The 15,191-nt window shown below is 54.5% G+C and overlaps 5 protein-coding genes across 5 annotated transcripts; 3 read left to right on the forward strand and 2 right to left on the reverse strand.

Moving 5' to 3' along the window:
- Positions 1-1,576: 1,576 nt before the first annotated feature.
- Positions 1,577-2,878, forward strand: MYCGRDRAFT_101785 (bifunctional chorismate synthase/flavin reductase; the record flags this gene model as incomplete). Its single annotated transcript, XM_003847932.1, has 1 exon — positions 1,577-2,878. The coding sequence occupies one exon, from the start codon at positions 1,616-1,618 to the stop codon at positions 2,876-2,878; it is 1,263 nt and encodes a 420-aa protein (XP_003847980.1).
- A 3,797-nt stretch (positions 2,879-6,675) lies between these two features.
- On the reverse strand, positions 6,676-7,575 carry MYCGRDRAFT_111522 (uncharacterized protein; the record flags this gene model as incomplete). The annotated part of the gene is made up of 1 exon (XM_003848062.1): positions 6,676-7,575. The coding sequence occupies one exon, from the start codon at positions 7,549-7,551 to the stop codon at positions 6,676-6,678; it is 876 nt and encodes a 291-aa protein (XP_003848110.1).
- A 2,083-nt stretch (positions 7,576-9,658) lies between these two features.
- MYCGRDRAFT_101786 (uncharacterized protein) lies at positions 9,659-12,804 on the reverse strand (the record flags this gene model as incomplete). The annotated part of the gene is made up of 3 exons (XM_003848061.1): positions 9,659-12,444; positions 12,500-12,657; positions 12,786-12,804. 3 exons carry the CDS (start codon positions 12,802-12,804, stop codon positions 9,871-9,873), a joined length of 2,751 nt encoding a protein of 916 aa, XP_003848109.1.
- Positions 12,805-13,203: 399 nt separating this feature from the next.
- MYCGRDRAFT_106390 (uncharacterized protein) lies at positions 13,204-13,835 on the forward strand (the record flags this gene model as incomplete). Its single annotated transcript, XM_003847933.1, has 1 exon — positions 13,204-13,835. One exon carries the CDS (start codon positions 13,222-13,224, stop codon positions 13,816-13,818), a length of 597 nt encoding a protein of 198 aa, XP_003847981.1.
- Positions 13,836-14,053: 218 nt separating this feature from the next.
- On the forward strand, positions 14,054-15,063 carry MYCGRDRAFT_50779 (uncharacterized protein; the record flags this gene model as incomplete). Its single annotated transcript, XM_003847934.1, has 2 exons — positions 14,054-14,675; positions 14,726-15,063. 2 exons carry the CDS (start codon positions 14,054-14,056, stop codon positions 15,061-15,063), a joined length of 960 nt encoding a protein of 319 aa, XP_003847982.1.
- Positions 15,064-15,191: the final 128 nt, after the last annotated feature.

The raw sequence follows: 15,191 nt of genomic DNA on the forward strand, positions 1-15,191 counted from the left end.
ACACCAAGCGAATCAATGAAGAGCGAGTCCGCAAGCTGGTCCGAGAAGGCAAAGATCGCGAGGAGGAGGCCCTGAGATCAACTCTTTCCTCACCCACTTCCATGACCTCGCCGACCTCCGAGGCCAATCCCTGCCCGCCCAGCCCTGATGATCTCACCGAATCGCGCTCTTCCTCCGCCGCCGACGTCTCCACCGCGGAGACCTCACTCGACGAGGTTAGTCCACTGAACCACCAGATGGGCCAAACTATGATCTCCAGCTCATCCGATCTTGCCTCCCAGGTCTCCATGTCCATGTCCAACCCCTCCATCCCATCCGTCATGTCCGAAGCTTCATCCGTTGACAAGCCCAACGGCGTCAACTCCGACAAACACAGCAACGAAACCTCCTCAGACGACACCCTTCCCACTCCTTCCAACCACTTCGAAAACTACGACACCTTCGACGAAGGCTACAGTCCCGACCAAGAAGCCGCTTTCAGCAGCGAGCTGTCCGATGACTACGACTCGTCGGATAGCGACGGCGGATTGGTCATGCGCAGGAAGTCGGCGACTAAGAGTCCGCACGCCTTGGCTGTGGCGGTGGAGACTGCGGAGAAGGGTCCTGAGAGGAGAGGTACGGGACTGTCGATGAGGTCGAAGAAGAGCGAGAGGAGTGGGAGTAATAACACTATGCGGAAGGTGCGGACGAGGGATAGCGCGGACGGGGAGGGGAGGAGGTCGTTGGAGACGAGGAGGGAGGATTGATAAGGAGGAGGATGAATGAAGACAGCGACATGAAGCAGGACTTCTGAATACCACGACTCCGCCGCCACTACTCCGCTCCAGAACATCACCGGCTCACGAATCGAACGCGACACAACGCCTGAAAAATTCTCAAGCGACTTTTGCTTTTCAGTACCAGATTCCCCATTTTGCGCACAGCGCCGGCGTTCGAATATAGACGGGGTGTGTTTTTCTTACTTTTGATACGATGTGAAGACTGAATGGGATGGGTTGGATTCGCGTGTGTTTTGATTGAAAGAAAGGGAAGGAAAAAAGAATTCGGCAGCGTGGAAAATGCGATTTGCATGATGGCTGTGATGGTTTGTATACTATACTTTTCGATCGGTCTTCTCTTCTCTGAGCGCTGAGGAGGGACTGATGGCAGGCTGCTGGGCTTCACAAAGGTGAGGAAAGGAAGCTGGCGACGAAATGAGGCATGAGTCTATGAGGTGGAGAGCGAACGATTTGAAATCGTGAATGGTTGTGAGGCTTAGGTATCGCAGCAGGAAATTCATGTGTTTCAGCTCGATTGATCATGCTTTGGAGTTGCTGTTTGTGATTCTGTGAGGATCGTCGTGACTGTGAATTACACATGCATGAGATGCCACTTGTGCGGCCCCCAGCCTTCGTTGTGCAAAGGAGCCAGTCGAATTAGATCGACGTGAAGTCGTTTTTCTTTTCATGTGAATGCTCACGAAGTGGGCTGAGTGATCGGCAGGGATCTGGGGCCCGCAGATGAATGACGCCGAAGTCGCAGAATTTCGTGCACATTGAAACCACGACTCATCTACTTTGTTTCTTCTCCAATTGCAACATCACTGCACTCTCAATCCTCTTCCACACCACCCATCATGTCGACCTTCGGCCAGTACTACCGCGTCACCACCTACGGCGAATCGCACGGCAAAAGCGTCGGATGTATCGTCGACGGTGTGCCTCCGGGCCTCGAGCTCACGGAAGCTGATATCCAACCCTCCATGACCCGCCGTCGTCCCGGACAGAGCGCACTCACGACACCTCGCGACGAGAAAGATATGGTGGAAATCCAGTCAGGCACAGAGCATGGAATTACATTGGGTTCACCTGTGGCCATGAGGGTCATGAACCAAGACCAGCGGCCGAAAGACTACGGAAGCTCGACAATGGACATGTACCCTCGTCCCAGCCACGCGGATTGGACATACCTGGAGAAGTACGGCGTCAAGTCAAGCAGTGGCGGAGGAAGAAGTAGCGCACGTGAGACGATTGGAAGAGTCGCAGCGGGAGCCATTGCGGAGAAATACCTACGAGTCGCACATGGTGTGGAGATTGTTGCGTTCACCAACTCAGTCGGACCAGAGCATCTCTTCCCCGCTACGAAGACACATCCATCTCCTTCCACCAACCCTGCGTTCCTCGAGCTCATCGACAAAGTCACCCGCATAGACGTCGACAAGAACCTGCCCGTGCGCTGCCCGAACGCCGAAGCAGGCAAGAGAATGGAAGACCTCATCGCAGAATACCGGGACAAACACGACAGCATCGGCGGCACCGTGACCTGCGTGATCCGCAACTGTCCCTCCGGCCTCGGCGAGCCTTGTTTCGACAAACTCGAAGCCACGCTCGCGCACGCCATGCTCAGCATTCCGGCCACCAAAGGTTTCGAAATCGGCTCCGGATTCGGCGGTTGTGAAGTCCCCGGCTCCATCCACAACGATCCTTTCGTCAAAGCACCCGTTGTGGAACCTTCCGTCTCAGGCGCCGAGAAGCCAATCTGGTCCCGCCCGAGATTAACAACCGCGACGAACAACTCTGGCGGTATCCAAGGTGGCATCTCCAACGGCGCGCACGTGTACTTCACCGTGGCGTTCAAGCCCCCGGCTACCATCGGCCAGGCGCAGAAGACAGTGACCTACGACGAGAACGAGGGTGTATTGGAGGCAAAGGGCAGACATGACCCCTGTGTTATCCCTCGCGCGGTGCCGATCGTCGAGTCGATGGCGGCGTTGGTCATTATGGATGCGGTGTTGGCGCAGAGCGCGAGGCAGAGTGCGAGGGCGTGTTTGCCGGTGTTGAAGAATACGGTGCCGGTTTCGATGACGGCGAATAATTTGACGAATGGGTCGAAGGAGTAGATGGATGGGGAAGGGGCGAGGTGGTGTTTTCCTTTGAGCGCTGATGTTTGATCAGACATCTGCCTGCACCCTACGCACGGGAAAAAGCTTAGAACGTGGTATGTCGAATTACAAAAGCGAGCGAATGTAGAACGATGAATGACAAAGCCACGTCGGATTGGTTTCTCCTTCAGCCGCGCGGAGATAGCATCTCTGCAGCATCATCCAGACGTGCGTTCGAAGTAGCGAAGCTGGTGGGTGGGATCTCAAGAAGCGCGATCTAAGACTGCGTAGAATGCGCATTCATCCAACTATCCACAACCAACCAGACCAGTGCACAATTACGTGTGCGCATATTCGGCGAGCATGGCCCAATATCGCTCCATCCGCGAATGAACCTTGAACTCGATAACTTCAAGCCTAGAGATATGATGTCTTCCGAGGAGTCCAGGAGCCTCGTCTGCAACTCGCTCTTTTGCTCGCAGAACATCGGGACAGTGGACCGTGAGCTGGGTAGGATTGCTCGTTGTCCGCGCGACGGAGGTTCGCGGCTTAGAGCGGCGAGCGTATTCGTGGCTATGCCGATCGAGGCGAAATGGCGACTCCGTTGTGGTTGCTTGTTCGAACCGCTCGAGCTTGAGCATCTTCGTCCTCAGGCCTTCCAAGTTTCTGCCAACGGATGCCATAGTTGTCTGGCTTCGAGTAGGTACCGGTGCTGCATCGAATAGCTCTGGCTGGCGAAAGGCTCACAACGATCTTGAGTTCGGAAGTGCAATCGATATGCAACCTAGGTACCTCCCGTACTGCGACATCGTCAGCACGAAGAGTAACGAGCACCGGGTAAAGTCAAGATCTCACCGCATGATCCGCCCAGGGCGAAACGAGTTCGAGGGTCTTCAGACGAGGACACAGTGTACGCATCTGCGTCAGCAGGCTTTCAGGTCCCAATGGTCGTGAAGGCATGGGATCAGTACTCTCGGTACACTCATATAAGGTGAGACTTTCCGGACCGGAGCCAATGCTTTTTAAGAGATCGAAATCGACCACCGGAGTCCCGTTTACCACCTCAAGGTGTCTCAAGCCTTGCAATGACATCAAAGCCGTTCTGACCTTCGTATGACAGTCCGTCGAGCACATGGCGTACTGACAATCGTGCCCTGAGCAGAGCAATTCGCCAGGCTTCGGATGCGACTGGATCTCGCGCAGATCGTTTGCAATAGTCCGACACAAGTGACTTTCAGACATTCCAAATAGTCTCAAGCCACTGGTTCTAACGCGGTATGTCATCGCTGCGGCAGATGCAAATATTGCGGAGGTCCAGATTCGACAACATAAGTCTCCTGTTCATCGCCGGACCAAGTGGTCGGCGAAGCCAATCGAGCGTGCGGACCGTGACGAACGAGTTCAGTGCGGTGTCTGTCAAGACATCAGGAACGGAAGCCTTGATCCAAAGCCGTCCAGTCGCATGAACTTGGAGCTCCCGCAGATATGGCGGCGCCCATATCATTCCCGGAAGTTTGTCCCACAGCAAGTCGACGGCAGCGGGCAAGAGCAGATGCAGCGTGCTAAGTTGCTGTGAGAAAATGCTCAGGTTTTTCATGCTTCTGAAATTGGTATACGGATCAAACTAGAGCGAGGGAAAGTCATCCAGATTGGCGTTCTCTTCGATATAGACTTTGCATCGTGGCATCCTTCTCAACGCTAGACTCAGCTCTTCGGGAAGCGACAATGCCGCGGACCAAGTGAAACAGACGAGAGACATACACGACACAGCGTCCGCAAAAGCTTGGATCTGGGGCCGGGTAGGATCTTTGTGCCGTTGCGTTTCGTTCCACGTGGCGGAAAAGTACTCGCCTACTGCGAGCGGGCTACGTTCATAATACCCGCGTCCGTAGAGGGCCATGTCATCGAGATACCAGTCTCGGACAGACAGGTGATTGACTGTTCGCCGGAACTCAGCATCACGCTTGAGATGGTGGAAGAGCTTCATATTGCTTGCGGCCGATCGTGGCCACAGAACAAGGGGTTCGACGCTGGCATCAATGGTCCGCTGTGCGAGGATGTGCCATTTTGAGCAGACTCTCGTAGCTGCGAACGGTGAAGCCCGATCGGTGGTATGAATCTGGCGACTATTAGCTTCCATCCCTCTCTCTCATTCATCGTCGCGCTCACAATTTCAAAGACCATCAAGATCAATTCGTCGGACAATAAATCGACGGGAGTCGGCGTCGCGAGAGCTTTCGCCCTTCGCTGACTTCTCCTGCTCACCATGTCGTTCGCAATGGTGTGAAGACATGACTGCGTGCGAGTTCAAGCATATGCGAGTGATGATTTGGCTAAGCGCGCGGCTGCTGTGAGGAGAGCTCGAGAGAGTCATGGAGCACCAATGTATAGTAGGTTGATGTTTGTTGATGCCTAAGGCAGGAACCTACGTGCTTAGTCACGGACTTCACACAATTGGATGAACCTAAGCCAAAATGGGACCTCATAGGAGAGACAGTGCTTATGCTGGACCAGGAACGAATGCTGTTCTATTTGGCTGGGAGACGAGAGATCTGATCATCGCTGTCGCTGGCATATCTGCTGTCTCAGTGGTAACACCAGCGACGGTGAGACTCTCTCGTGCCAAGACAGCTGCCATCTTTCTGCCACACCATCGCCGTCAAGGTAAGATGGCAGGGTGAAAACTATAAGACACTCTTCAGGTCACTCTCCTCTTTCTGGACCTGGTCTCTTGTGGAATCATGAATCTACCGGAAGCAAGATGCCCAGGATACCTCCCGGACCGAACGGACATGTCACAACAGGACGATCAAACTGGCACAGGGAGATACTGAGAACAGAGAAGTCAAATGAATCAGAAGACATCATGTGTTGAAATCTACAAGAGTCTGTACCGCCAAATCCTCCGATATCCAACCCAAGGCCACTGCTCTGCTCCATTCGTCTCTCCTCCAAGGCCCTCTCTCCTCCGAGACCTTCCGCTGGTCTATGCTCCGGCACTCTTTCCTCCGATGGATGATTCGCCGAAGCAATGATGGATATGTTGGCTCAATGAGCTCGAATGTGTTCTGGGCTCAGCCGTCGTCAAGACTTTTGTGCCATGGTCATTGGTGGGTTGGCATGCTCGGCTCTCCAGCTTGTGCGATGGACTTGAGTGACGGCAGCAGAATCTCTTGCCATCGACCGTGTGGTCTGGGCGAAGCATGTTGATGTATTCGCCTACATGGCTCTCCGGTTCATGCTATGTTCTTGAGCGATTGTGGCGGACTCTCTTGCCAGTGACCGTGTGGTCTGGTCGAAGCATGTTGATGTATCCGCCTATGTGGCTCTCCGACTCCCATCATGCTTTGATGCGGCGGCGGTGCGATGTGGTCCCAGCGACTGTGGTTTGCTCGGTGCATGTCGAGGCATGTGTATGCTTGGCTCTCTGGCCTCTGGCTTGGTCTTGTGCGTTGGTGGTGGATCCTCTTGCCAGTGATTGTGGTGGTGGAGATGGAGATGCGGTTGAGATGGGCTTCGATGTGAGATTGCTGCACGTCGAGGCGCATGTATTCGCCTTTCTGGCTCTCCGGATCTTGTCATCTCTTGATGCGAGTGTGGTGGGGTTGCTTGCTAGCGATGGTGGTGATGATGCTGGAGATGGGACTCAAACCGATCGATGTGATGGAGATGGCACTCGATGTGATGTCGATATACGTCGCGATGACTGCGTTGGCGCTGGTACGATCACTAACACAGTGTGGACTTGGAGCCGGAGCTCCTTTCCTCTTCGACGGTCCACGCGCCGACATTTATTCACGAGTTGTTGTCTCGTTTCACCTCCAGGATCCAGCCATCATCTCCTTCTTCTTCGGACTCATCGATCGCTGGCGATCTTGTTGTCTCCACGCCGGAGTGACTGGCATGGTGAGAGCTGGAACATCGGAAGTCCAGGGATCGCAGCGGGTCGTTCGTCCCGAAGATGGAGGCGAGGGTGGGGGCGTCAGGAGTTGACGAGGTGCCCTGGACTCTGGCACCTTTTGTGAGATGCCGTGGATACGGCGATGGATCTCGGCGCGGGTGTAAGCCCATCGCGCGAGGTGAACTGAGTTCGCGGTGAGCTTGCGCTCGCGACCGCGGTAATGATCCAGGCAGTATGAGGGAATCCAGAAACCCTGCGTGAGGCTCATGTACGATGCCTTGGGCATCTCCGGCCCAGTGTGTTCCAACCGGTCGATGGTGTCGCACTCGGATGGCTGGGCCCCTTCGGTCCTCATGGAGAGATATTGGGCTGCAATGCTCTCCCGCATCGCCTGGCTGGTGTTGGCGAATTTCTCGCCGAGTGATCTCCCACCCCACGAGGTCAAAGGTCCCACGAAAAGGAGATCCTTTGCTTGTGGATGGTGCTGAAGAACCACCACGGGGTGAAAAAATGCGCCAGGCGTGAGGGTGGCTTGCTTGGTGAACCATTCCGAAGGGCGTCGCATCTGGACATCGCTCTCATTCGGAAGCATTGCAATCACTCCATTGGAATAGCTCTCAAAGGTATGGTCGCTCGATGAGTGACGGAGAGATTCGGCGTGAAGAATCTCTGACGGCAGGGGATCAACGATGTTGACCAGGTCCACATCGCTGTCGACCTGGAGACGCTTGCCGTTTGATGAATGGAATGCTTCCAAGAAGGAAGCAGGCTTGGATGTGCTGAAAGACATGTTGTTGGTATGGTGTGTGTGTGAGTGTGAGAGAGATGTGTGTGAGAGAGTTATGAAGAGGAGGAGAAGAAACCTCACAGACAGCGAGAATGGCCGCCCTCTTGTACGCGAGCAAGAAACACCCAGTCTTCCAAGAGAGAGCGCTCCATGGTCGACGACACTGCTAAGAAGGCCATTGTACCGTTGGTATGCAGTGTCGTCGCAAGCTCGACGGGAAACACATTCTTTGGAGGCTCCGGGCCGCTTCACCCATGCGACCGTGGTTGAGGGGATGGAGATACTGCTGGACGGCACAGTCGGAGAGCGGTACGACGAAGGAGGTCCGGTGGTATCTGCTTATACGGGTTTTTCACAGGATTTACGGAACGATCATGCGTATACTTGCCGGAAACATCGTCGAAAGTCTGCCGAGGCCAACAAACAGACCCCTGGACCACAAAACACATACACGATTTCAGGAACGCCTGAACCTTATCGCTTGGACTGTACCCTGAATACAACCCGAGACATGCCTGCCAGCCACTCACAGTCGACGCTCGACGCTGGAAGGTGGCTCAACATGACTTCATGATTCGTTGACGGCACTGGCAGGGCTGAGATATCTGTCCGACGGCGAAGAGCTTGGATCCGAATGCACTAAAGTATGGGCAAGGGTTTGCAAGGCGATCAAACTTCGACTATGGTATGCTACTTGTGGCACGACCGCGCAAAGACCTGCGAAAACTCTGCTTTCTCATCTCGATGCCAGGCATCGAAAGCTCTGCAGAAGATGCTGGTCCTCGACCGACCGGGAAGTCTTTTGCAAATGGCCCGAGTTCACCTGATGCCGCGCTCTCAGATAAAAGCTGCGGTCAATATTGCAGCTATGCCTGGAGCTGCTACTACGTTCTGAGGGAGGCTCTGCAAAGACTTTTTTCTCTTCCTACTTTTTGGGCGAGAGTATCGGGGGGGACCTTGAAGCGAGTGTCTATTCCTGGAACTAGTGTCTTGTGGTACCCAAATGCTCTAAGGCATTCAGTCCTACCGTGAAGCGCATGCACCTCCCCATCAGGCACTGAAGAGAATGCACCTTCAGGCCCCTCCATACCCCTCCACATCCACTCCGCTTTCCACCCGCGACGCTTGTCGGAAGTCTTCCTGAAGCGACCCACCGGCACCCTTGACACCAACTCCTGGATTTTGATCGATTGTTTCTCGCTCTACATGGTACGCGATGATGATGACGACGACATCAGAGCACTGACTGCCACCCCATGTCGCATTGACATCCGCTTCGCATTGCTATGTGCGCCCGGTCGCTATCCATGGTACGCTGCTCATCAACCTCCGGAGACCGAGTCCGACAATTGGAACCGACTCGCAAGTCTCGACGAAACACTTAGAACCAGGAATCGCATCGATCGATACTGCAGCCGCGCTTCAGAGATTTCATCTAGTGAGAAACTCCGATCATGTTTTTCCGTAACATAAACAGAGTTCACCCTCTAAGTTGGCAGGCGCTATCGCATCCGGACATTGTCCTTCCCATCAGGCCATCTCTAAGCACCCTTTCCGCCCGGAAAATCTCATCTTCGGCATATCTCCGAAGATCGACTCGTCACCCTCCTTCCCGAATTCCGATCGCAAATCCATGGTACGCACGACCGAACCTTCGCCCGGAAACAATCTCTTGCCTTACGACTGCCGACCCAGACAATCCAGTCAAGCATGGAAACTTCTAGATCTGCGAGAACGAAGCGTATACGCCACGTAAGTGCTTCTCATCTACTTGCGGTCTTATCTGTTGCAGATTAAGTTTCTCGCCTTTGAGTTTTTCAGATATACTTTCACGGTGCCAGCCCAATAGCGACGTTACGATTGGACACTCTTTCCTCGCGAAATCACAAAGCGTCATCCACCGCGCCTGTGCTGCGCTGCTCGCACACAGTCGCTTCTCGTCGCTTGGACTGCAGTCTGTTATTGATCGTAAAAGGGGTGAGGTCAAGATAAGAATTCGATGTATCACGTGATCCTTGTGGCCATGTTTCAGGGGATCTGGGGATGAACAAGCAGGGTTCACAAGGGTCCACCGGAGTGAAAAAGAGGCGCACGAGAGAGGCAAACATTTTGAACACAATCGATTGATAAACACTCCTTGTACAGTACGCAGCAAGTCCACGATTAGCGGCACTTCAAATAGAAACAGCAAAGCAAACTTCTCCGACAACGCCGTGTCGAGATCCCATCTGTCCAACATGGTCCCGTTTCCGTCATTAACGCCATTTACATGCCCAGCGACAAAGGAAAGCCTCCTCATTACATCCAAACTCGTGATCACGATCAACCGCTGCACATGATGCATGACTCTGGGTTCTCTATGCTGCAAGCCAGGACGGCTTCGGCGTAGATGTCACCCTCACGGTCAGCGCTGGCTTCACCGTCCTCCTCTTGATCGGTCTTCTTCTCGCCGGCGAGAGCGGGCTCGGGAAGCGCCTCTTCCTTGGGAACAGCCTTTGTGCCATCGACAGCGAGAACTTCGGGGCTCTCGCCCTCATCCTGATCGGCTGGGAAGGGAGGGTTGACGACAGCTGATGATGTGCGGCCGAAGGTCCTCTTCTGCTTCTCAGGTTGAGGCGGAGGAGTCGTTGCAGGTGTGACGACATCCTCTGGAACGGACGGAGCCTTGAGCTCCTTGTTCTCGTACATCGGCTTGGGTGCGGCGAGGGCGGCAGCGGGCTTCGCAGCGCTGACGGCGGTGTATGTGCTTGAAGCGTTTCGCTTCTTAGACGATTTGCCAAGGTTCGTGTCGGCGACCTTGAGCATCTCCTGGTCGACGGTGAACTGAATGGGCGCAGACGCCGCCATGGTGCGAAGATAGTACATGCCAGTCTTCAGGCCGAGCTTCCAGCCGGCGAAGTGCATGCTGGTGATCTTGCCCATGGTGGGCTCCTTCATGTGGATGTTCAGGCTCTGAGACTGATCGATGAAAGCACCACGGTCAGCGGACATCTGGACGATGTGGCGCTGGCTAATCTCCCAGACGGTCTTGTACAGAGCCTTGAGGTCATCGGGAATGTTTGGAATGCGCTGGATGGAACCACCATCGGCGATGATGCGGTTCTTCATGTTGTCTGACCAGAGGCCACGCTCGACCAAGTCCTTTAGCAACCACGGGTTGACAACCTGGAACTCACCAGCGAGCACACGACGGGAGTAGATGTTGCTGGTGTATGGCTCGAAGCACTCGTTGAAGCCCATGATCTGCGAGGTGGAAGCAGTTGGCATGGGAGCGACGAGGAGCGAGTTGCGGACACCATGCTCGGCGATCTTGGCCTTGAGTGCGGCCCAGTCCCAGAGATCAGTAGGAGTCACACCCCACATATCGTACTGAAGCTCGCCCTTGGAGACGGGAGAGCCCTCATATGTCTCGTATGGTCCAAGCTTGGCAGCGAGATCGCATGAAGCGGTGAGAGCAGCGTGGTAGATGGTCTCGAAGATCTGGATGTTGAGCTGGCGAGCCTCAGGAGAGTCGAAAGGCATGCGCAGAGCCAAGAAAGCATCAGCAAGACCGTTGACACCGAGACCGATGGGACGGTGACGGAAGTTGCTCTTGCGAGCCTCTGGCACTGGGTAGTGGTTGACCTCGATGATCTTGTTCAAGTTCTTGGTGACCGTCTGGGTAACCTGGTGGAGCTTCTCGAAGTCGAAACGCTCGTTCTCAATGTCGACATAGGTGGGGAGGGCGAGAGATGCAAGGTTGCACACGGCGACCTCATCTGGGGCAGTGTACTCGATGATCTCAGTGCAGAGGTTTGAGCTGCGAATGGTTCCCAAGTTCTTCTGGTTGCTCTTGCTGTTCGCAGCGTCCTTGTAGAGGATGTATGGGGTGCCAGTCTCGGTCTGGGCCTCGAGGATGGCATACCACAGCTTCTGAGCGCGGACGGTCTCACGACCCTTGCCCTCACGCTCGTATCGCTCGTACAGCTCCTCGAATTCCGCGCCGTAGACATCAGCCAGACCAGGGCACTCGTGAGGGCACATCAAAGTCCAAGTGGTGTTCTGCTCAACACGCTTCATGAACAGATCTGGCACCCAGAGACCGTAGAACAGATCGCGGGCACGAACCTCCTCCTTTCCGTGATTCTTGCGGAGATCCAAGAAGGAAAAGACATCTGCGTGCCATGGCTCGATGTACATGGCAAAGGCACCAGGTCGCTTGTTGCCGCCCTGGTCGACATAGCGAGCGGTGTTGTTAAACACACGCAGCATGGGTACGAGACCGTTGGATGTTCCGTTTGTGCCGCTGATGTATGCTCCGGTTGCGCGAATTCTGTGGACGTTGAGCCCAATGCCTCCGGCGTTCTTGGAGATCATGGCGCAGGTCTTCAATGTGTCGTAGATGCCGTCAATGCTGTCATCCTTCATGTCGATGAGGAAGCAGGATGCCAGTTGAGCGTTGGGTGTTCCGGCGCTGAACAGCGTAGGCGACGCATGTGTGAAGTACTTGTTCGACATGTAGTTGTAGGTCTCAATGGCAGACTCAATGTCCTCGCCGTGGATTCCCACAGCCACACGCATGATCATCTGTTGTGGTCTCTCGGCAACCTTGCCGTTGATCCTCAAAAGGTATGACCTCTCCAGCGTCTTGAATCCGAAGTATTGGTAGTTGAAGTCACGGTCGTAAACGATGGCGCTGTTGAGCTCGTCCGCGTGCTTCATGACGGTCGCATATGTCTCGTCTGAGATCATGGGCGCGGCCTTGTTGGTTTTTGGGTTGATGTAGTGGTATAGATCCGAGACGACAGCGGAGAACTGCTTCTTGGTCTGCTTGTGGAGGTTGGAGACGGCGATACGTGCTGCGAGGATGGCGTAGTCGGGGTGGGTGACGGTCATGTATGCGGCCGTCTCGGCGGCCTGTGAGAAGTGTTAGATGTGTCGCGTGTGCCTCGTGTTTCTGGACCGAACCCACCAAATCGTCGAGCTGAATGGTGGTAACACCCTGGTAGACACCAGAAATGACCTTCATCGTGATGGCAGCGGAGTCGACATGTTCGGGGTCAAGACCATAACAGAGTCTTGACACACGAGCTGTGATCTTGTCGAATTGCACGCGCTCCTTGCGGCCATCTGTGAGGCGTGTCAGTGAGGTCCAGAGTGGAGGCGTTGTTCTTTATGCTAGTGCTGTGGCGATGCTTGACGGTCTCTTGGGAAGGTTGAACGTGATCAAAGTCGTGCTTGGGAAGATCTCGACATACCGCGTTTGTAGACGAACATCTTGTCGAACGACAGCGAGGTATGGACCTCGAGAGATGGTTCTTTTGGTGGTAGAAGTGGCTTCTCCTGCGAGTCTAGCTTGCAGACTCTGCTTGTGACGGAGAAAGCGACTCAAGCTGAGGATTCTGATGCTTGAGGAGGGTAGAGAGAAGAGGATGAGGTTGATGTAAAGTGGGAGAGGAAAGTGGAAGACGCGGCCGAGTTATCAACCTTCTACGCGTGCTTCTGTCCGTGCTGAGGCAGGCAAGCGCGTCCAGTTTGGCGTGGTTTTCGCGATGTTTTTTGGCGGGGCTGGTTCTAAAAGCACGGCTGCTCCCGCTGGAAAACTTCAAAGGATCCAAATTTCTGCTTGCAAATCATGTTCTTTCCTCCCAATACTGCTCCTTCTGTCTCCACGTCGATACCATCAAATCCATCATGGCACTCTGGCCGCTCAACTCGAGCATGATGGCACTTCTCGATGTTCAAACGGTCAAGTCGGCCATGAGGTCTTACCGTCACTTTTGCACAAGACCTGCGTCGAGATCGCGCGAGATTGGCAACCGCTCCTCGAGAGACAAGATCGGAACGCCTTCTCATGTTCCCACAGCGAACTTTCACTCATGGGCACCGCTGGAAGAGACATCCTCCGTCCTGCTTTCACAAAAGAATGGGACGTCCATTTATGTCGACTTCCGCTATGCCGTCAAGCTGTTCGCGCATCGCATCACACTACCGCAATGCTCTTATGCCCTGCGACGACCAACAAAATCACTTCTCACACAATCACAGTATGGCACTTTCGAAGACTCGGCGACATCGACTTTCACAACAGTCACGAGTTCAATTTGTAGCCTAGAGCAAACCACAAGGTCTGCCAAGACCGTCTCACTCGTGTTGCAGTGTCAGAGCTCTGCTATGATGACTTTGCGTCTATTTGTTGAGACACATACCACCGACAGGAAACGAAGGAATGACGCGAAAGATTCACTTGAAACCCATCGCCGCCGCAAATTGGTCGAAGGACCGGTCTGAAGCCTGGTGGATGGCCTTCAGGTTGCGCAAGGGAGGACAGTCTATCATAGGCACAGGCAGCCAAACCACAGGAAATGCATCTTGACCATACTTCAAGCCATTTGCTGCCTTGGATAGCCTCTGGTCTCAAATCCTGTCTGTCCATAAGTATGTCGATATATCCTGCAATGCCTCTTATTCTATCAAGCCACTCTTCTCTCCTTCTACTTCCATTCTCCGCTACGACTTCTCCATCATGTCAAGCCAACACACCAAGGGCGCTCAATCCGCGCAGAACGCCATCCTCGACGAGCTCCGCAAATCCCTCAAACAACAGGCCCGCACAGCGACCTTCGCCCTCGGCGGCAGCGTACCCATCTCCACCTCCGAAGAGTCCACCACCAAACCGGCCCTGAACTCCATAGAACGACCTTCTCACATCAGTCACCCTATCCGTCCAAGCACCTCCACCCTTCGTCCCAGCAAGCCTGTTCACATCCGCTTCGGTCAGCCCGGCACAGGCAACAATCTCATCCTTCCCACAGCCCCTACCTCCCCTACCCTTCAGCACCTCATACAAGCCTGCACTCCCGCCTCCTTTGGTCTCAATGGCAGAGACATCCACGATGCTAATTACCGCAAAGCCGGAAAGCTTGACACCACCGACTTCGCTACATCTTTCTGCCCCTACGAGACGGGCATCGTGGATGTCATCAACCAGGTCCTCGTCACGGATCCGTGTCTAGGAACCAGAGCCGAGCTGTACAAGCTAAATGTATACAGCGCGCCGTCGGGACTGTTCCGGGCGCATGTCGATACGCCGAGGGGTGAGGAGCAGTTCGGAAGTCTGGTCGTATCGTTGCCGGTGGCGCATGAAGGTAAGTTCTCATCGAGTTGAGCATGTAGGACCTGGTTGACGATCGAACAGGTGGCGAGCTCGTCGTTCGACACGGCGGCAAGAACGTGGTGTTCGATTGGTCCACTTCCGGGTCAAAAGATAGCCAGTCGGCTTTGCAGTGGGCTGCGTTCTACAGCGATTGCGAACATGAGGTGCTGGAAGTCACTTCTGGGCATCGCATCACTTTGACGTATAATCTCTACACCACTCGAGCTGGGGGAACACTGGCCGGGCTTGAGTCTGCTCTGGAAGCCAGGAGATTTCCTCTGTCTCTGTATGCTTCTCTGGAGACAGCCTTGGGTCGTCCAGACTTTCTGCCGAGCGGTACGTCAATCATGTCCACCAATGCCATACCACGTGAAAGCTGACCATACTCAGGCCGCGTGCTCGCCATCCACCTCACCCACGCATACGCCCATACATCATCCCACCACAGCCTCCTTCCCAGCTCCTTGAAAGGAGCAGACTTCGCAATCTACGAGACAGCCAAATCCCT

Source organism: Zymoseptoria tritici, chromosome 12 (genome assembly GCF_000219625.1).
Source record: "Zymoseptoria tritici IPO323 chromosome 12, whole genome shotgun sequence".
NCBI classification, from domain to species: domain Eukaryota; kingdom Fungi; phylum Ascomycota; class Dothideomycetes; order Mycosphaerellales; family Mycosphaerellaceae; genus Zymoseptoria; species Zymoseptoria tritici.